This window comes from Calidris pugnax, unplaced genomic scaffold, assembly GCF_001431845.1.
Source record: "Calidris pugnax isolate Ruff unplaced genomic scaffold, ASM143184v1 scaffold188, whole genome shotgun sequence".
Lineage (NCBI taxonomy): Eukaryota > Metazoa > Chordata > Aves > Charadriiformes > Scolopacidae > Calidris > Calidris pugnax.
In genome coordinates, this window is record NW_015091257.1 from 444,597 (window position 1) to 467,062 (window position 22,466).

The window sequence follows — 22,466 nt, forward strand, 5'->3', positions numbered from 1 at the left end:
GTTGATGGTTGGACTAGATGATCTTTAAGGTGCCTTCCAACCTAGACGATTCTATGATTCTATGATTCCATCCCCTGATTTGTAAATCAATCTTGTATTTTTCCTATGGAAACACCTAAACATTCACATTGAGAATATATACATGCTTTGTTTCAAAATTGCCTTTTGACAGTTTCTTTTTAGTGTTAAGCTTCCCAGAAAACAATTGGACTTACTACAAACGGATAACTTCGGCTTTTGCACATTGTGTTATGGTTAACTACCCTATAGCAGGGCCCTCAAAGCAGGCTTCTTGGTTCAGTAATGTTCATGCCCCTTGCTAATATCCTCATTGCTAAGCATAACTTTGGAGAATACATCCTGCTATAAATTGAAAATAATTTCTAATTAGATAATTAGAATAATTAGAACCATAGAATGGTTAGAGTTGGAAGCATTGACTTGGAAGGGACCTTAAAGATCATCAAGTTCCAAGCCCCCTGCCATGGGCAGGGACACCTCCCACTAGACCAGGTTTCTCAAAGCCCCATCCAGCCTGGCCTTGAACACTTCCAGGGACGGGGCATCCACAACTTTTCTGGGCAGAATTGTGTAATGTAACACAATTACATTGTGTTATCTCACTTTGTTTTTACAGCATCTTATCATGCTTCAAACAGGCAAATTAGACATATAGTGCTGGGTCATGTATGGGAAGGAGTGTTGCAAAGGACATATTTTAATGACCTGAGTTTGAAAGGATCATGTAAAGGTTCATCACTTTGATCATTTCAGAGACGTGAGACCACTGTTTTGTTGATTTGCTCTGCTTTGCTTTGCTTTTTGGCACTTCATAATAAACCATCTTACCTAGGTCATTGCACAAGAAGAAGAGAGAAGGGACTTAACATTGTTTTAAGAATTCTTTCAGTGGTTCTGAAAACATAGTTATTTTTCTATATCAAGCTAACACTGTTTCAATGTCTAATATTTCATAATTAACCAAGACCAAATCCAGATGGTTCGTATTATTAAGATAATGCTAGCACCTTGCTGGGCACAGGATGTATTTGCAGCTGCAGTAGGTTATGAGATGCTGGCACACAAACCTGTCTTTAGTCCACTTTCTGACCTACTGGGTAGAGTTAGCTGGGGAGAAATTCCACTCTGAGGCAGAAAAATATTTTAAAGAAAGTTGGAGCAAAGGAAATGTTTTTCTTCATATCAACAAGATTTTTGGGGCAGAGGTCATTCAAAATTAGCCAGACTTTGAATTTTATTTCCATCTAGTGATATTTAGCCTTACTTCTTATCAAAATAAGGTTGACTAATCTTCTGTGATGCAATTAGATGTCCTTGAAATTCTGTGCACCTAAATATAAGGAAACAGACTAAGTAAATGCACTGCCAAATAGCCTTATGGTCTCAAGGAAGTATATACGGCTGTTCTCTTTTGTCAAGAGGCTCCCCCTTGCTCCCACTGATCTCAGTTTTGGATCTGAGCATGTTCTTACTCTATCAGAAATAATTTTTTACTCATCATCCCCCGGCCTTCAGTTTTCACATCTTTTACTCTTCTGATTCTCTCCCCCATCCCACTGGAGGGAAGTGAGTGAGCGGCTGTGTGGGGTTGAGCTGCCTAGCAGGGTTAACCTAAAATGTATTGCTGAGTGGCAATAATATCAGATCATTAACAACACCAAGCACTTAAAAGTATGAATGATAAAAACATCAGAATTCATACTCTGACTACTCAGGAATATTTCATTTTCATTAGATAAGGGCAAAGGGATGACACTTTAACCAATACTAAGAAAATTATTTTGCAAGGCAAAACGTCCTTCTCTGAGAGAGACAAGGATATGGCAGTAACCACAGTGTAAGCTGAGAAGAGCCAGGATGTGTTTTAGCTGAGTAGAAGAAGAAGGCAGCCATTTCCCACGTATATGAGACTGGAAGAATCTGCAGGCTCAGGAAATGGGAAGACTTTTACAAGAGGCAACAAATGAAGATGCAAGGTTATGGCCTGAAATAACGTGGCAAATGTCTGTTCCCCACCGTGTTTGAGAAAGGTGCAATAGGGAGACCTTGTGGGAGGAGATGAAGAAATTTACTTCAGCCATGAGGAGCTCACTGAGGTGGTGACCAGACATTGCCAAGGAGATCTCAGTTTGTGTTTTCAATTTGAATGGAAGTAGATAAGCCCGGATCAGAAACGGACTTGTGAATTTCAGCACAGAGGCAGTTGAATTTGTGCCCTGCAGTCAGTAGGTCAGGTAGGTTAAGGAAGCAGAGGCAGCAGTTGAGTTTGTGCCCTGCAGTCAGTAGGTCAGGTAGGTTAAGGAAGGGATGGAGTCTCTGAGATCTGTTTGAGGAGAAATCAATGGAGAAATTGGCACAAGCGACGCCAGTGGAATTGCAGCAGGCAGCCCAGCACCGAGCCGGAGATGAACTCCAGGCAGCAAAAGTAAACACAGCTCTCAGCATGCTTACAGATAAGAGGGAGAAGGGGGGTGAGATGGTAGTTGTGGAGGCAAGCAGGTTCGATGTGTTTTTTCAAAGGGGAGAGATTAAACACACACTTGTTTTGAGAGGAGGGAGAAGCCGAGGCAAATGACAATGCAGAGAGAGGAGTAGAAAAAGAGGTAAGCAAGCACCAGGGAGAGGAGAAGACGGAATAACTTGTTCCGCTTAACGCTTGCATCCGTTTTGCAGATCAAAACTGTGCTAATTTGGGAAGCAGTTTATATAATCCATAAAAACGCATTTTATTAGCTTTTTTTTTTGCTTTGAATCACTGACTTCTAAAGAATGAGAACAGCCATAAATGCTATTGTCTCCACAGGCAGCAATTTGGAAATAGAAGATGCATGGTTACATGATAAGTGTATTTTCTTCATAAAAAATGTTTGCAAATCAGGTTTAAAATAAGGGAAAAATAACTTGGAAATATTCTGCACTTCAGAAAATAATAAAATGTCTTCTTATTTTCCCCTGGTAGGCCACGCAATGCAGATTACTTTATGCAGGAAGCTAAACGGAAGAAGCATAAAGCAGATGCAATGGTGAGAACATTTTCTTTCCAGTTATGTTGCTCCAAATTATTTTTGTAATGCAGTTTCTTCATCAGTGCAGTATTGCTGGGGTAATTATAAAATCTATTATAAGGATGGCTAGGCTTGTTAAATTAAGAAATGTTTATATAATCAAATGTTCATAGCCCAATAAACTATGACTTAACAAATAATGACTTACTGGGATAAAGGCCTGGATAAATAAAACTTTCCATTTATTCTTTTGCTTTAATTAGTAACTATAGTAATGGAGGCTGTGTAAGCCATCCACATACCTATCTTCTCAGTTTAACTAGCTGGCTAGGTCCTGTATTTGTGTCCCCAAATTTGGTCTGGTAGTGAGATATTTGTACTTTTTTGAGGAGCTTCTTTTGGCTCTTCGGTGCCAGAAGAATTCTGTTTTCGTAGCAGATCAGAATCACAGAATCACCATGGTGGGAAGGGACCTCGGAGATCATCGAGTCCAACCTCAAAAAAACCAACCAAAAAAAAAAACCCCAAAAAACCAACAACAAAACAAAAAACACACCACCCCACCACATCACACCCACCCACAACCCAATAATCTCGGGCACTAGAGCATGCCCTGAAGAGCCATGTCTACACGTTTCTTAAATACCTCCAGGGACGGGGACTCCACCACCTCCCTGGGCACGCTGTTCCAGTGCCTCACCACTCTCTCAGTAAAGTAATTCTTCCTAATAGCTAATCTCAACCTCCCCTGCCGCAGCTTTAGACCACTTCCTCTGGTCTTGTCATTATTCCCTTGGGAGAAGAGGCCAACACCCACCCCTCTACAACCTCCTTTTAGGTCGTTGTAGAGGGCAATGAGGTCCCCCATCAGCCTCCTCTTCTCCAAACTAAACATGCCCAGTTCCCTCAGCCTCTCCTCGTATGACTTGTTCTCTAGACCCCTCACCAGCTTGGTGACTCTCCTCTGGACACGCTCCAGCACTTCAATGTCCTTCGTGTAGTGAGGGGCCCAGAACTGAATACAGTACTCAAAGTGTGATGTGGTGGGGTGTTGTGGTTTTTGTTTTGTTGTTTTTGTTTTGTTGTTGGGGTTTTTTTTGTTTTTTTCTCATCGTTGTTGTGTTTGTTTTGAGGTTAGACTCCATGATATCAGAGGTCCCTTCCATGTGTCCTAACATAATCAGAAGCACACAAGGAATCTGTGTAACCCTAGAGGAACTTCTTTCACGCAAAGCAGTGTTGCAGCAAACAGATTCTTGGCCCTTGCTTTCACCTGTCTTAACAGTGTAGCCCGTAAGAAAAAAGGGAATCTGAGGCTATATGGAGCACTAAAGAGATGCTTGTCTTTCCAAACAAGTGGGTGCAACGAGGTACACAGTGCTCCAGGAGAGCTCAGCCTGGCCATCTCTCAGCTTTCTCCAAGGCCACGTTTGTCCAGCACTATGAATAAACTAGCACAGCCTTAAAAAGATCAGACCTTTGGGATGGCAGACACGATATACCCTTCTATGATTCTATGATTAATATGGCTATTAATATGTCTCAGACAGAGCTCAGAGGGTTATGATTAGTGACACAGAAACAATCTAGTTGGAGAACCTTAACTAGTGATGTTCCCCAGCGGTCAGTACAGGGTCCAGTCCTCTCCAATATATTCATCAATGACCTGGACGAAGGGATGGCATGTACCTGCAGCAAGTTTGCTGATGACACAAAACTGGGAGGGGTGGCTGACACCCCAGAAGGCTGTGCTGCCATACAGCGAGACCTGGACAGGCTGGAGAGTTGGGCAGAGAGGAACCTGATGAAATTCAACAAGGGCAAGTATAGGGTGCTGCACCTGGGGAGGAATAACCCCATGCACCAGTACAGGTTGGGGGCTGACCTGCTGGAGAGCAGCTCTGAGGAGAAAGACCTCGCTGTCCTGGTGGACAACAGGATGACCATGAGCAGCAATGTGCCCTGGTGGCCAAGAAGGCCAGTGGCATCTTGGGGTGCATCAGGAAGGTGTGACCAGCAGGTTGAGGGAGGCCATCCTCCCTCTCTGCTCTGCCCTGGTGAGGCCCCATCTGGAGTACTGTGTCCAGTTCTGGGCTCCCCAGTTCAAGAAGGACAGGGAACTGCTGGAGAGGGTACAGCAGAGGGCTACAAAGATGTTTAGGGGCCTGGAGCATCTCTCTTATGAGGAAAGGGTGAGGGACTTGGATCTTTTTAGTCTGGAGAAGAGAAGACTGAGGGGGGAACTGATCAGTGTTTATAAATACTTAAAGGGAGGGTGTCAGGAGGATGGGACGAGTCTTTTTTCAGTGGTGCCCAGTGACAGGACAAGAGGTAACGGGCACAAACTTGAACATAAGAAGTTCCATCTCAACATGAGAAGGAACTTCTTCACTTTGAGGGTGGCAGTGCACTGGAACAGGCTGCCCAGAGAGGTGGTGGAGTCTCCTTCTCTGGAGACATTCAAAGCCTGCCTGGACAAGTTCCTGTGCAACCTGCTCTAGGTGGACCTGCTTTGGCAGAAGCGTTGGACTAGATGATCTCCAGAGGTCCCTTCCAACCCCATGTGATTCTGTGCAGAATGTAAAAAGGCCAAGGAAGCAGAAGCAGGCCCTTTATTTAGGACACCAACGCCGAGTTTTACACTCTACCTGAGTTTATTAGTGCAAATTTCCATGGTTTATTCAGTTCCATATTAGTCCAAAGTGAGCATTAAATCAGAAAATATTGTGGAGAAGTACAAATGGTGCATTTTAGTGTGTTGCTTTAAACAGAATGGAAAAGATCACTTAATATGCAAAGGAAATTCTTAGCACAAAGAGAAATGATTTTATGGTAGACTCCCAGAAACAGGAGGTGCAAGCATTATTCTCTGCTATGCCACAAGTTTCCTTCATGAAAGTCACTTAGGCACAGTTTAAATAGCCTCTCATCAGTAGTAGGTGATGATTGATGATTGATTCAGCTTCCCTACGCAGTGGACCAGCGCCTTACTCACAGCTTGTGAATCGCCCTTTGCAGGTACTTCTTCTCCCTCCCTGACCATGTAGGGATCCTGGAGGAATCACCATATGGCCAAAGTGCCTCCAGGTACTTTGAATCACCTTGCTGGGCTCGATACCTCCTACTTAGGCACTGCGATACCTGACACAGGCACTTAGAGTGAGCAGCCTGAAAATTACTCCAAGTCTCTCTGCTCCTTAGTCCCCCATCTGTGAAATTGGGATAATAGCACTTCCACCCGCACAAGAGCGTTGGGGAGAGAAATATAATAAAAAGTTTGTGAAGTTCTCTGGTATGATCGCAATGGGAGTCATATAAGAACCTAAAATAGAATGAAGCCAGTGTGCCATTCCAAAGTTACTATTTAAAATCTTTATCCCTTGGAAAAGAATAAGATCCATTAACCTTTCACTGTGTGCATCAGATTTCAACCAAATGCATCCAGTCCATCAATGGGCTTTATGTACCGCAGGACTTCTGACTGAAGGAAAAAGAAGTCAGGACAGAGAGGTATTAGTATGATTCATCTCCATCTACATCAAAAATGAAATTCTGAGACCAGATAAGTGGTATGTAAGTGTACATGTATGAACATTATGTGCACATTTGCATATACGCCATCATTGAGGACATATGTGCACATATATCCATATAAGTACACAAATACACACACACACAGAGTCAAACATGTACCAAAAATAGGAGAAGGAATGGGGCAAGGAAAAAGAATGGCAGAAGAAGCCAAGGGAGCAGAGAAGTCCCTGAAAGAGGAGGAAGATATAAAAAACAAATTCGTAACAAGAGGAGAGTGTGGTCAAGCAATGCTGAAAACAATAGGGATAAAGAAGACCTGAGAACAAAGATGAGCCTTTGAATAAGAGTTAGCAGTCAAAGTATTTAATTCTCATTCTCTTAGTTTAAGATAATCATTACCTTTTTTTGTTGAGTGATGACAGACCATACTTGCAAAGATGTGTGAAACCCTTTTTCATGAAAGCTGGAACAAAAGGCCTGATGAGTTTGTGGAATTTCCAGCACTGGAAGATTTTTGACAAACACCTGTCAGGAATGTCCTAGGTGGAGTTGATCCTTCTTTGGACACAAGAGTGTGGACCAAATAACATCATGTAGCTTTTTTCAGTTCTGCTTTCTGTATCTTAACGATTTTCACTGGTGCACAGGTTTTGATGGGTTTTAGCTTTCTCATAAGAAAAATTATGAAGCTGAAGACATACCAACTTGTGTCAAGTTTACAATTCATGTTGAGAAAATCCCATCAAATGTAACCTTATCTTGATGATTACACTATTTCTCTGTGTCCTTATTTTTTCCCTCTAGGTGGAAAAGTTTGGAAAGGCACTGAATTATGCAGAAGCAGCACTATCGTTTATTGAGTGTGGAAATGCAATGGAACAAGGCCCAATGGAATCTAAATCCCCTTATACAATGTATTCAGAAACAGTTGAACTCATCAGGTAGGAAGGGAGGAGATGACCTCAGGGGTTACTCTGTCTGTGCAAACATGCTCATCTACATTATCACATAATTCCCTAGATACAGTAAGAGGGGAGAAGTGAAGTCCTCCCAAGTGCCTCATCAGTCATATGTAATGTGTATGTATTATCTGTGATTTCTGTGGAAATTAAATCAGCAAACTGTGTAGAATGCAAAGGAAAAAAAAACAACAAAAAACAATCCAAACCAAACCCCCAAAGCTTTTCATATTACTTGAGTTGCAAATTACTTTAAGAATTTAGTGATATGTCCCATGCTACCCAAAAGAGAAAAACAAGAATACATAATACCAAAACATACTCGTGGAGTGGTAGTTTGCAAAATTTTGCAATGTGTTTAAGACTGCATTTTAAAGGTTACCTGAAAGAAGATGTGAACGGTGATAGAGAAATGGACACTCAAGGTCCATTCAGTGTGTACGCTCCTACTGTAGCCAGTGGAGTCCCAAAAACAGTCCAGCTCATACTAAAGCTACCCTTACATTTAGTCACCTTCATGGCTCTCCAAACAGGAGAGTCTAGAATTCAGTCCCACCTGCAGTCCCTATGAAGAAAGTTTGTTTCCTGAGTCCTTTTCTCTGTTACAGGCGATGGCAGTAGTTAACAGTATTGGCAATGTCAGTAGGTCGTGGACCACAAGGTCAAAATCATCCCAGCAGCTGAGTGAGTGTCTCTGCAGGAGAGCGAGCCCAGTCACACTAGCAGAGAAAGCTGGACTGTCAGTGACCATGGCATCGTTCTGCAGGACAGTCAACCAGACAGGTCTCATCAGGATTCAGTTCATAGGAAGGAAAACAGTTTAGCTTTTAATCATATTCAAAATGAAGCAAAGCTTCTGAAACAGTTGCATTCTTTTGGACTTGGTGTTGATGTGAATATTTTCTTACATGTTAACAATTCCATTGGCATTTTATTCCACTTAGGGCTGTCTTCTCATGCATTTCAGTGGACTGAGGCCAGCTTTCTAACTGGAAGGTTATTAAACAAAATATTTTTTTCAGTAAGAGAATAGTACATCCCATCTCTGCAATTCTTCCCTTCTTTTTTTTTTTCAAAAGGCAGAAAGCTCTTTCTTTGTCTGCCCTGTCTTTTCTCGTGGCACTAAACATATGGTCCTAACTCTGGAAATGAATTTTGCTTGCAGATCCATAGCTTTCAATAATGTGTGTAGCTGTGGTTGTGCTGTAGTGTGAATTGCTGTTGATCTCACTTGCCGTAGCTCAGAAAAATAAGTGGTTAGCTAGGTATGCCTGTTGAAATAAAAAATGTTCATGGCAAATCTTTGCACAGATATTAGGATTAAAGTTTGAAAGCAAAGATAAGAAAAAAACACAAGCAGCTAATTATGGGGAACAGGTATTTTTCTGGAAGCGAGCCCAGAAGTGCTGTGTGTTGTCCTCACCTTGTCCATTGTTCAGGTATTCAGCTGGAAGCTGAGATTTCCAGAAACTAATTTGTGATTGCATAGCACATACACTCTTGAAACAGCAGTTGCTACCTCTGTAGATGTTTAATATTTATAGAATTCGAATGTAATGTCACGCGAGCGAAAATAGCTCTGAGCCACATGTTCCCCCTCTGCTGTGCTCTGCTTGGAGGAGCAGATCTGGGCAGACAGGCTCAGGAGCTGGCAGGGTGAGGGCAGCACCAGCTTCAAGGCAGGCTGTCGTCTGCCTTCAAAGGCTGTGAAAGCCTTTCTGCATGAACCCTGTGTAAGTGGGTCTCCCCAGCAGCCGAGGTTACTGTGGTAGGACAGCAGCACCTCGCCAGCTGGGCTCCCCTCTGGACCGACGGATGTTCAAGGGGGTTACTGCTGTTTGAAGAGCGCAGGGAGGCACCGCTGATGGCAAAACAGCTCTGAAACACAAGCAGGGAAAGCCTGTGTATGTCTGGCAACTTGAGCAAATAGGTAGAAGGGAGCAGATCGAAGGACATTGGCCAGCTTAGCGCTCCGATCAGGACTATAAAGCTGTCTCAGTTAACTCACATTGGCTTTTTTTTCCTTTTGCTTAAGGTATGCAGTGAGACTAAAAACCCACTCAGGCCCCAACGCCACTCCAGAAGACAAACAGCTGGCAGCATTATGGTTAGTAGATCAAGATTTCCTCAAAAGGCTTCTTTTCTGCAGTCAGCCAGTTCTTGAAAATCAGATGCTGGACAAAACCAGATAGGATTATGTTGCCTTTTGAAATTAAGAGAATACTTTCTGCTCCGGGAAGGTCCAGCCCTTGTATCACTGCACCAGGTCTGCATTCTGTCTCTGTAAATAAGCAATTCATACTTATTGACTGTGACAGGTCAGCTATGGTGCGTCAGCGTAATTAATTTTTAAATGCCTGATGGTTTGTTGTTTTTATGAGTGATGTACTTTTGTACCAATAGCTCGGTAATTTCTTTTGTGGCTGACATTTTAGGCTCAATAATCATAAATTATATTTACATTATATGAAGGGGGATATGGTGATGGCAATAATTAAGCCTCTTGGATTACCTTCTAAACTGAGATTTCTAGATATACGTGCATGCACCTTGGATTCTATAGGATGGTTGCTTATTGCTAGTAAAATACTTAAATGTTATTAAAATCAAATTTTAATTTAGTATCTATGTAGTTAATACATAAAATACCCATTACATGGTTACTGATTCTCAGTAAGTGGACATTTGCAATCAGCAAGTGTGTTTTTACCATCTATTAACCATCTGTTAAAAATCCAAATGAAATGCATCTTTAGCCTCCATAAATAAGGAGTCCTAATTAATTTATAAAAAAGAACAAAATATTCAGAGATGCAGTGTTTTTTTTTTTAAATGCCCTTTCTTTGTCACCGATGTACTGTGCCATCCGGAGGAGCACGGAATGCCTTCGTGGCCATTGCTTTAAAAATGCTTAGGTGGGAAAATGACTAAAGAGCTGGTAAAAAAAAAAATAAATATATATATATAATAATAAAGCCATATTCTGAAGGGCTGCTCAGAACTGCCGGAGCGCTTCGGCGTGTGCGGAACCGCATCCAAATTTCACGGAGCCGCCGCATCTGTTTGAGCAGAAAGGTCAGCGCGAGGGAAAAGCAGACGGTGCCTTCTCCGGGGCGATGAATAGCAATCTTAACTCCCCGTCTGCCAGCCAGCAGATGAGCTGACACCATTTGCATATGTGCCGTACCTGTGAAGGTGACAGAGGGAGAGTGATGGTGGCTGCGAGGCCACCGCATCCCCTCGGCTGCTCCCTGCCAGCTCCCGGCCACACCGCCTCCGCTTCTCCTAAGGAGAGACTGCCCTCCAGCGGCCGAAGGCAGAACTTCACCTTCTGCTGTCAAAGGACGGGCCGAGAAACCCTGGCTGGGATTTTTTTTTTAGTTTTGTTTTTTTTCTTTTCAAGGGCAATTTGCTAATTCGAGGGGTTTGGAACTTCACCTTCTGCTGGCAAAGGACGGGAGACAAACCGGCCGAGAAACCCTGGCTGGGATTTTTTTTTTTAGGGGTTTTTTTTTTGTTTTTTTTTTTTTTCAAGGGCAATTTGCTAATTCGAGGGGTTTGCTGAGGTTTGGAGATGGGGAGTACCCTGCCCTTCCAAACTCAAAGGCACCTCCTGGTGCTCCAGGTTGGCTCTGAGACTAAATGCCCCTTTTTTAAAATAAGGCCTCTGCTGCCAAAGGAAAAGCAAAATGCACCAGATTTTTGCTTCGAAAGCTGTGTCACCGTGGGGCAATCCCACACCTGCTTGATCAAAATGCTTGCTGGGAAAAGGTGGTGCTCATTCTTGACCAGTACACCGTAAGCCAATAGCAAATAAAAGAGTTTGTGTGTCCTGAATGCTGAATATCAATTATTGTGATGTATAATTAAAGTTAATAGCTATTACTTTCATTTAATTTCATAGCATTAAAGGTGTGTGGCACTCTGCAGACTAACAAGGAGCATGGGGACAGACACTTCCAGTTACAGCACGTTGAGTTTTTCAGCCCACTACTGGTTTCCTCTGGGGAACAAGTCAGGCAGGTGGCCTAGGAATAGCCTCTGGGGTCCACCACAATCTCCATTCTGGTTTCCCACAGAGGAGCTTGGCCAGTGAAATCTGGGCAGGTCAGAGGTTTCCCAGCTATCTCTAGCTGCTGGAAGAGACCACTGAGTGTACACAAAATACACCCATTATAACTCCAGTTCAATATATACAGGCTCCAGGCTATTGCAATAAAGCCCCAGGAGAAGATACGCCAAAAGGCTGCCTTTGCATTTCCAAAAAGAAAGAGAAAAAAAATGCAGATGTTGAGTCCCAGGCCCATGATGACCTTTAGATGGGAGAGGCCTTTGGTCAAATGTGCAGACTTCAAGTCAGAATCAAAACCTGGGAGCCCAACCTTGCAAACCCTTTTGAGTACAGTTTCGTTGGTACCTCACTGGTAGCATTTGTCAGTGTGACCTGTCCTGGCTGTAATACCTAGCCTTGCTCGTGAATCCATGGAAAAGAGCAAAGTACTGTAAACAAATGGTGATAAAAACCATAAGCAAGGTGCTGTCAGCCTTCCACTTTGTTAGTTTGAGAATTTAAGATAATTAATTGGGATTTCTGTTCGGGGGGAATGCTTTACCTTCTGCTCTCCCTTTTGTCCTAGTTACCGCTGCTTGGCCCTTCTGTACTGGAGGATGTTCCGACTCAAGAGAGACCACGCGGTCAAGTATTCGAAAGCGCTTATTGAGTATTTCAAGGTGCATGCTTTATGACATGTTTTTAGATCGGTGTGTCGTTATAGGAAATACAGCATCTTACTACAACAGTAGCTGTGCTGGGCTTCGCTCTTCCCCTGTGAAGTCTAAGTAGAGTTTTACTGTAGACTCCCATGGCAACATCTGATCTCTAGTCAGTTCTGCTGTCTTCACAAGGGCCCTTCTTTGCAAAATACATACCGTGCCCCTTCATGAAGGATGAGAAATTTATTGTACTAACAAACAGGTGTTTTCAGATTATTCTTGGTCAATTGTGTAGTGCTATCCAGCTCTGTTGCGAATAGGTTTTGCAGATTTTGCTCTTAGAATCCTCTCCAGGATTACACTTCCCACTTAGACTACCTGTGAGTTGAAGACTTTGATCTAGATCAGCCTTCAGCTGAGGGCTTCCACTTAGCAGCACCAACAGGTAGGACAGTGCAGTGGGATGTGTTCTTACTCAAGGAACTGGCAAACAAGCCCACGCTGACTTCAGTGGGAGTTGTACGAAAGCATCAGAGGGCAACCAAACTGCCTGCCATGTACTTGACGTGGTACAACTGGCTTCCCCATCCTGCTTTGCTGTACCTGCTACTGCTTCCATTTTCCACTCTCTGGCAGGTCCAAACCCTGGTTATTTTGAGTAAGACAGGAAGTCATTCAAAGTAATGTAATTTATTTGACAGGCAACCTTGCTCTGAAAGTATCTCAAGGAACAAAACCTTTCAGGTGGAGCTCACCTAGCAGCCAGTTCATCCAACATTTCATCCCCAAACACAAAACTAGCCTTTATCTTTCTAATTAAAAGAAAATAATAATAATATGTACATAAAAGTACATAGGTACAAACTTTACAGAGTAAAAGCTTTAAGACAAACTCCTTTGGGGGAGGACCTGAACAGCTATTTGTCTTTGAACAGAGGTCTTATCTGTTGGGTTTTTTTGCAGAGGGAGGTACCTTGAAATGAAAAGCATCCATCCTTTGACATTTTGTTAATAATAAAATTCAAATACAAGCATGAACGCTCATGACCAGATTCTGAACACATGAAGACAGTGAGGAAAATTGACAAATCTGTTATTGTCAAACTGAAATTGAAGTCACTGTAATTGCTTCTAAAAATTTAGCAATATATAATTCAACATGTTGTTTCTCTAACAATGACTAGATTTCAGGGGAAAGAAATATGTGCCTATTACAGCACTTTTTCTTTACCAGTTCAGAGAATACCTGCATTAAGAACAGGCTGGTCAGGCTTTCAACCATGTAAAATGTCTCTTACTAGAAGACAGAACTGTTTCACAGCAAACATAAAATGGACTTATACTCTGCTATAGCCAAGATGAGCTTGGTTTTTTGCAGAGCCCCTGCTGATATAATGATAGTGTAGCTTCACATTAGAAAGTATTCTCACCTTTGAGAGAAAAAAAAAGGAAAAAAATCCATTTGCTATAATTTTCAGTGGAAAACAAGCCAATTCTCCACTCATTTCATATTTGGCATCTAAAAGCTTTCAAAACCAAGTGACGTGAAATGTTGACTGCATTAAGACCTTCCACATATATTATCAGTCAAAAAAAGATTTTAAACCTTGTCACACACACTTGCAGGTAAAATTAGACACACTTTTCTTTTAGAAAAGAAAAAAAAATATTTAAATCTTCTTTTAAGTATTTTATTTCCATTATAAAAAAAAAAATTAATGCAGCAGAGAATTAAAAAGAAGCCACAGGTATTCAGGGGCCAGGCACATTTGAGAGCATAAAGAAATCAGGAGAATGGGTAGTAGTAAACAAAGTGGGATAAGAGATGGTCCCTTACAACATTACACTCTTTAGAATCCTTACCCCTACCTTTCTGGTGCAGAACTGAGAGGAAGCTGGAGTAATATACCTAAGTCATGAAAAAAAAAAAAATGTGGGAGGTTGTACAGTGGAAGTATCCTTGACTTGACGTCAATTTTCATATTTTTCTGCCTCTAACTCTGTAAGTAAATAACATGTACTCACTTTCCACTATACTAGAAAGATGAAGGCTAGTAGTTCTGAGACAGATTAGAAGAGAAAAGAAAAAAAAAATAAAAGAAACTATTCTGTACAAGGATCAAACGCTGAGGATTCCCAGCTTGGTTCTATTTAGGATGGTAAATAAGAGTTTTCTTTTTTCTCTTTCACACCTCAGCCTTTCCTGCCAAAAAAAAAGGAAAAAGAAAAAAGAAAACCCATTGAAGAAATAACTCCCTGTGGGAGTCTCCAGAGCTTATTTTTCATCCCACTTACATGGGATGTAGAAGGCCCAGTGTCAAAACGCAGGAAGAATGCCAGGGCACACACAGCACTGATGTAACCACTGCTAAAATACAGCCAGTGTTGGTGTGTGCATGAAAGAGGTGGGAACACAAGAAGCAGTTCAGAGGACACGTCAAAACTGAGAAAACACACTTTTTGAAGAGAGGCTCAGGAGATGTGTCCAGCTTACTGCAGAACAGGTTAAGAGAGGATGTGATCATTACGTATATGGAAACAGAGCTGATAATACCAGGTGGCACACAGTATTGCTGGAACTGGACCAACAAATTCCAAAAGCTAGCACTAAAGTTAAGAAAATTAAGTCTTGAAGCCCTGAAAAAGAATCTGTTTTCCTAACTGTGAGGCCTGCTAAACATTGGACGCAGGACACAGGAGAACAAGGAGGATAAATAGTGTCTTAGGATTTTTATATGACTAGCTATCCTTTTTAAAAAAAAAAACAAAACAACAAACAAACAAACAAACAAGCTTCTGGTAAAAGCTTTTTGAAAGGGAGATTGTGGATTGAGCGTCCTGGAGGATTGCTCCTGGCCTTGAAATCTGTGAAGCTCTAAAGCCCCTTGTTTATCATTTTTCCTTCCTAAGCCATGGGAGACCACGAGTGTTTGTAGTGCTGTTAATGCTTGTAACTCCTGCAGCTTGCAACACCTGCAGCCTTGTATTTAAACGATACCCGTAAACAGATCTGGAGCTGCAGGACTTCACTTGGTCTCCTGTGGTTATTGAGAAGGGAGGGTTGTTCCCCAGCACACAGTTATCAGGATGTATGGTTTCAGGGAAGGCTGCAAGGAGGTCACTTTTCTCTTCAGAATTAAAAACTGGCCATTGCTGAATATGAGGCTGCAGCTGGGATGGACCAGAAAAGTTTTGCTTCTTAGACTTCTGGTTTTTACATCCTTCTTTCTCACAGGCCCAGGATTAAATCAGTCACTTGGGAGGGGGGAGGAGGTTTTGGTTCAAATGAGCAGGAACCTGCCAGTAAATACCCACCAGCTCTTGTAGATTAACTACTAATATCATTTTAGCTATTCAGTTTCAGTTATTGCGGACACCTGAATGTCTCCTACTCTGTAAACATAGTGTTTGTACAAGGTAGTCTCTCCTCAAGCAATTTAATTCTTTAGCCTAAGCACAGTATGCCAGTGGGAGTCTTAATGATTGCAGGTGTACAAGAGATCACGTTAAATGATCTAATGTCCCCTTCTGGGGAGCCCTTCAGCTAGAAGAACCGCAGGTCTACAAAGGCAGTCTCTCTGGTCCTGTGAACGTTGCTGTATTCAGACTAAGGGGAACAGCTCCTAGAGGAGCAATCGTGAGAGAGATTCATGACCCTGGTGGTTAAAACACCCATCTGAGCTGAGAGAGTCTCAGATTCACATCCCTCTGGTCAGCCAGGCTGAGCAGACTTGCAGTCTCTCGGGTCCTAGGAGAATGACATTTGTCTTTGAGGGCAGTAGAGTAGGAGGAAATTCCTCTGGTTTTCTCTGTCACAAGCAATTCCTGCCTAAACCTCACAAAGAGTCCTGGCAGCGCTTTCTTCTGAACTCCCAGGATTTCTATGAAAAGTTTCAGTTTCTACTAACATGTTTTCCTAATCATCCCCCATTTCAGGGTGTTTAATAGGCTGTGATTTGAGTCTGTGCTGCAGCACTGCTTCATCACAACACCAAACTAGGCTGAGTGGGCTTATTGCATCATGAGACTCGAATTCTTCTATCTGCACAATTTTTTCTTTACATTTATTTACTTTTGTACTGTTCAATGTTCTTCATTTCATAGTATTATATAAATTATATGCATTGTGTATTATTTTTTTCCTTTACAGAATTCATCAAAAGCTGCCCAGAACCCATCTCCTTGGGGTGCCAGTGGAAAGTAAGTGGCACAGAAATTTACATCAGATTGACAGTCAGAAATTATATTTTCTTACCTGCAGTATGTTTGGATACTTTCACGTTTTTAATCCCAACACCTTTGAAGTAACTGTATTAACATCTGTTTCCAGGAGCACAGGGACTCCATCACCCATGTCGCCCAGCCCTTCTCCAGTGAGCTCTGTAGGATCCCAAGGGAGCACAGGGGCCCCTTCCCCGTCCCCGATCATCAGCATCCCGCAGCGCATTCATCAGATGGCCGCCAACCACGTCAGCATCACCAACAGCATCCTGCACAGCTATGACTACTGGGAGATGGCTGACAACCTGGCCAAGGAAAACAGAGGTGAGTGAGTCGGGGCAATGGACTATTCTAGAAGACTCGTCACATGATTTTGATCAGGCAAATAACTATTTTGGTAGGAATCCTCTCTGCAAAGTGGAGGTGATTTTTTTCTTCAGTCTGCTCCCAGTCTGTTGCAAAACAGCCCCAAAAAGCAATTCTGATAGCTGCCTCGCTCAGAAGCATCTGATTTTTTTAATTTATTTGGCCGGTCAGAACTGGTGACAGGCAGGTCACAGACATAGCTGTGGGTAGGATTCACTGCCATCTGTGTTATTCTGGAGAGAAAGGTTTGTGGGAGGCAAGGCAGCTTCCTGCCCTGCAAAGTCATGGAGCTAGATGGGATGTCTTTAGTGGACCATGTCAAAAAGCATGAGCACGCTTCCTTTCTGCAGAAGGAATGAAGAGCCCCTAGCCCTCCCCAAATCTGAGCAGACACAGATGGGATCGAGGTGCCTTGCTCCCTCTTCAAAGCAAACTTCTCTCAGCTGAACTGCTTTCCATGAGCAAATGCCTGAGCATCTGACTTGATAATAAAGTATTCTTTGGTTTTCAGGCTAATTTATGTATTTAAGGCAGGGACATGGGGAGGATTCAAATCAAAATGAGGACACCTAAGCGTAGGTGTGTATATATGAGCTGGGGGACTAAATCTCCAATTGCAGTTGATGGAGCTTTGTTCAGTACAAACAGCAGAGCTTGGAGAGCTGCTCAGTTCACCCAGAAAAGGAGGCAGGGATACAATTCAGTTGCCTAACCATAGTGCCAAATGCTACTTGAGGTATCCTCTCCTGCACTGCCACTCCAGAAGTCCCCTGTACGTCCTGTGTTAGGTCTCCCAGTGCAGGCCGTATTTATCAACTGTCTGAGGGTATCTTAAGTGGGCACTACGTGCCTCTAAGTAGGCAACTGAATTTAGTCCTTAGTGGCTAGTTAGACAAATTACTTTTTAGGCTGGGATGACCATGTTGTACAGGCTTCTATTTGTCTGTCACGGTAGCTTAGATACCGAGCATATTTATAGATAGATGCTTGCGTGTAGACTTTTTGATTTAGTTGTCCTTAATCTCAAAATAAATCTTGCCCAGCATATGTTTGCTTTATCAAGACTCAATGGAAATTAATGAAAAGCAAAGCTGAAGAACTCACTGTTTTGTTCTTTAAAAAGAAAATTGTTGTGCATCAGCCTGTAACATCATGAACCGCGGGGCTTTAAAATTAATCTCACCAGCACTAAACTTTCATTCCCATGAAATGTTCATCTCGAGTCAATTTGCAAGAGAATAAAATCTATTAAAGGGTGACAAGTAGCAAATGCAGCTTCGCTCTTGTGATGCTGAATTTTTTTTTTTCCCCTGTAGATTTTTTTAACGACTTGGATGCATTGATGGGACCTATCACCTTGCACAGCAGTATGGAGCATTTAGTTCAGTACACTCAACAAGGACTTCACTGGGTGCGGAATAGCGCCCACTTGTCATAATGACTGTGTGCCATTCACGTGGACAGTAAACCTTTCATGGATAATTCAGTTATTCTGGACACTGTGCTACAGAAATAGTCAACCACAGCATTGATCCAAACAAAGGTGAATATTTCTCCAATACTGAGCAAAATTTTTTCTGAGCGTAGACATGTATGTGTGCATATGTACGATATACAATGATGTCTCTTCAGAATTAATTGTTCTGTACCGCTCTCCAAACATTTCCATACACTAGAAATAGTAGAAAGAATTGATCTTAAGGCACAAAACGTACCCTTTCTATTCTTGTGCTGAAAAGCTTAGAAACCAAAATCTCATGGGTTGTTGAGCCAAGTGCAATACGCACAGATCCCTTTTCAGGAAAGCTCTCAATAGATTCTTAACTTTAAGCTTGTGCTGAAATCCTGTTGGCTTCAGCAAAGCTTAAGCACGTGCACAAGGGCTTTCCTGAACTGGAAGGAATGAGGGCAAATCACAGACATGGAGAATTTTACTGCGAGCATGGACGCGTCACAGGCGTTTCAATATTAATGTGCCATCTCCCTGCTGATTCCCCACGGGGACACACAGAGGAGTTGTGTAGTCCACGTTAAGCTGCAGAAAGCCAGCATTCCTTCACGTGCAGTAAGTTTCAACAAATTGCATGCATTTCTTTATCTCCTGTCTTTTTAAATAACTTTACCTCTTGTTCAGCTCCTCACCAACACTGTAACCTACAGCATCAAGCAAAAAGCCTGAAAACAGATATGCTGATAGCAAGAGCTTAAAAGAGATGGTGGGATCTTGCATTCTGTTGCTGTCAGTAAACAGATAAATGAAAAAATATGGCAAACTGCAATCCACTTAGAAAAGAAAATGTGTTAATTTCAGCTGTGTACAGACAGGGATACAGATACCTATAACAGTTGTTGGCTTTGGATGGGAAGGCTTCATCCCACAGATTTGGACTTTCACATCTTTTTCATCTAGCAGAAGCTTGCAGCGTTTTCTTCTAGGCTGGATGGGAGCATTACATGCAATTTCCTTTATCTGGAAAGCTGTGTTTGCTGCTCATCAGGCTAAGAACTCTTTCCTATCATAATCCTCTCACTCTTCGTGCATAATCCTCAACTAGGCTTTAACGTTTCTTGATTTATGGGATGTTTTCAGTTCCTGTTGACAGGCTGTGTTTTTCATGCCAGAAGAATTAATCCCACAATAATTGGAGTTTAATTTGGGTCAGCTGAGGTCAAGGCCAGTTCATATCAACTGTAGTTGCATGCAGTGCATTTTTGTTCATTTTCAGAGGTTTCCACACATTTAGTTTTCTTTTTCTGTATTGGAAATATATTTTTTTTGCAATCAGATTGGCAGCCTTTACTCAAATCAGCAGCTCTGGTGACTTCCAGTGGACTTTTCTTGTCTGAGTCACTGTTTGGATCCTTTGATTGTTGTTTTCTAATCTAATTTACTTATATATGAAGGAAATGCAAGTACAAAAGACTCTTTCAGTAGAAAATACAAGCAGAAGTAGCCACTGATATCAATGGTTGGTTGGTTGATTGGTCCTTGCTGCCTTTTCCCCCCCCACCTCCATTTTTGAAGAGCTGCATTTTGGGAAAAAAAAGATACCAAACAACATGCATGTTTTCTCTTTCTAAAACGTCTTTGGCAACACAGGTGATATGTACCCTGTGGTAAAGAGTGGGCTTGAGAGCAGACTGAGCCCCACAGACCTGCATTTTTTTGTCAAGGCTGCTTACCATAACTCCAGCTCTTGCTCAGACTTTGAAGCAGCCTCAGTGGGGTAGCTTCCGAGGGACTGCTCAGCCCCAAGCCATCCTGGGCCAATATTTATGTGCCCGTTAGTGCTCAGATACTTCTCCCTCAAGAGAAGTCCTGAGCTCAGGCTGTGGCCACCTCTTAGCATGGACTTGAGTGTTACAGCATGGCTGGCTTTAAGAGTGAACACGGACCTGCCTTTAAATGACAACCTACACATCCTCCAAGTCCTCCCATCACTCTTAACTCTGGCTGTTACCCACCCCAGAAGGAACACAATTTATTTGGTCACAAGTACCATGAAGAACTTGATTGGTGCCTTTCTGTTTATCACTTGCCTGATCTCCGGCTGTGGAAGTCTGTTGTGATTTACCATTCTAGTAGCAATGGATTCTGTCAGCTGCTTCAATGCCATGTGAAGGTACTGTGGGATTTCTCCTCAGATCAGGAAAGTGAAATTCCAGTTAGATTAGCTTCTGTTTTCTTTGACGGTGCCTATGATGTTTATCTTCAGATCAGTTTGGGGGTTTGGGAGCCCTTACTGCTATTTAATGTTGAGAAATTTTGGAAGTGACATATATTACTTGCCTTAAATGGAGTTTAGTTTTATTGCACATGTGGCATTTGAGTTTGAAATATGGAACTTTGAAGCATGTTTATTTTACTAAGATCGGGATATTTTTCTTAATCACGATGAACTCTTTGTATGGATGTAATATGTCAAGAAACTTCAAAGAAACACAAGAATTAATGCTGTCCTGTTGTAACATTTCCGAGTACTAAGGATCTCTTGTAGATGATTGTCCTTTCTTGTACATTGTTCTTAAATTGAATTATTCCAGCTAAAATACCCATTGCTTCCAAGGAAAAACACTGTTTTTTTAGCTTTTGTGCTGGCATCGTTTGTGTTGTCTGATGAGCACACTGAGCCTTAACTTCTGGTGGTGTAACAGGATGAAATAGCAGCCATTTAAACCAACTAGACATATGGATATAGACGATGAAATTTAAACCAACTAGACATATGGATATAGACATGGATTAGAGGCTTTGGCCTTCTCTACATAGGGTTTCTTGCAACTATGATTATTTGGGTGAGGTTATATAGAATACTCTTTTGTGCAGACAATTTGCTATATATGGTTGCTGCTCTTTAGATGACTGAATGTGGCATGGTGACAGCAAATACTTCATCTCATCTTTTTAGGGCCTGGTCTGGAAAAGTGTATGTGGCTTTTAGGTCTGGTACAGCTGAGCATATGTTCCCCCTTAAGAACCTGAATAGTCTTAGGCACTTCAGCATGAGTTGAAGGTGCTCTGTGTGTTCTGGATGGGACCAGAGAAGACTGTCCTTCTTTGGGGCTCCATGAAAGACACTGTCTTGCTTTCATCTGTTGTAAAAGTCTAGGAACATGCAGGCTTCCTTACACCGTAGCAACATTCAGGTTCGTTTTGGGAAAGTAGTCATTCTGTACGAATCCAGAAGGATTATTCCTGGAGGGAAGGCTTCTGAATCAGGTAAAGCAATGGGAATGGATTCAAAGGAACCATGTATTGCAGGTGGATGCAACAAATAGCAGCCTATAGGATCCTCACAGACAGCAAGATCATACAGACCCCTTGGCCTTAATCCTTTATAGTATTCCATAGTGGCATGAGTGACAGGTAAGAACAAAGCATATGCAGAGGTTCAAGTGTGGCCAAAAGCCAAGCATAGTCCTCCCTGTTGCATGGCAGGATACCCCAACCCCTTGTTTGCCTAATTCTTTTATCCAAACATCACAGGGCTCCAAAGGAAGAGATTATAGTGAATAGAGGACCTTAGGTAAAGGAGGTTAAGAAGATCAAGCCCTAAGTGTAGATAAAAACACGTATGTATATACTGTAAATCTAAATAGTAATAAAAGTCACTCAGCATGAAGGATATTACTAGTGCCTACCATTGATCATCAAGTACTCATCACTGAGCAGCCATATCACCTCAGAAGTGCAGTAACTGTTATCAAAATAATTTGTGCAGCTAATTAATTTATAAAAAATGCACCTTTGGGACTGTGCCATAGTATCTCTTTTGTAATACAAATGTTCAACCATTTTTCATGGCTACTGATTCAAATCTACATCACTGAAATGTCAGGATATCCTTTTTTCCCTAGATGAGGACATATACTTAGACCTGGCTAATCTGTGCTTAGTTTATCTACCCAAGAGACTTTAGTAGTCACCAGCCTTAACGCATGTACAGTATATACTATTCACTGACTTAGTTGTAGGTTTTAATCCAAATGAAATTGGAATTTGCAAAATGACTTGGATTAATGGCATCTGCCTCAGATATCCTGCAGATGTGACATTGAACAATTCATGATTTTAAGCAGGAAAGCTTGAATTTTATGTAAATAACAGTGGATGAATTCCTTGATCTTTTTACAAGAAAAAAATTTT

General features: G+C 42.0%; 1 protein-coding gene across 1 annotated transcript in view; it reads left to right on the forward strand.

The window, feature by feature from the left end:
• Positions 1-21,015, forward strand: part of AFF3 (AF4/FMR2 family member 3) — a 296,657-nt gene extending 275,642 nt beyond the window's left edge. The window contains exons 16-22 of the mRNA XM_014960165.1: positions 2,981-3,044; positions 7,365-7,501; positions 9,555-9,626; positions 12,157-12,250; positions 16,383-16,432; positions 16,563-16,777; positions 18,136-21,015. Coding sequence (XP_014815651.1) covers positions 2,981-3,044; positions 7,365-7,501; positions 9,555-9,626; positions 12,157-12,250; positions 16,383-16,432; positions 16,563-16,777; positions 18,136-18,257 — 754 coding nt within the window. The 3' untranslated portion in view covers positions 18,258-21,015. The remainder of the gene's footprint in view (positions 1-2,980; positions 3,045-7,364; positions 7,502-9,554; positions 9,627-12,156; positions 12,251-16,382; positions 16,433-16,562; positions 16,778-18,135) is intronic.
• Positions 21,016-22,466: the final 1,451 nt, after the last annotated feature.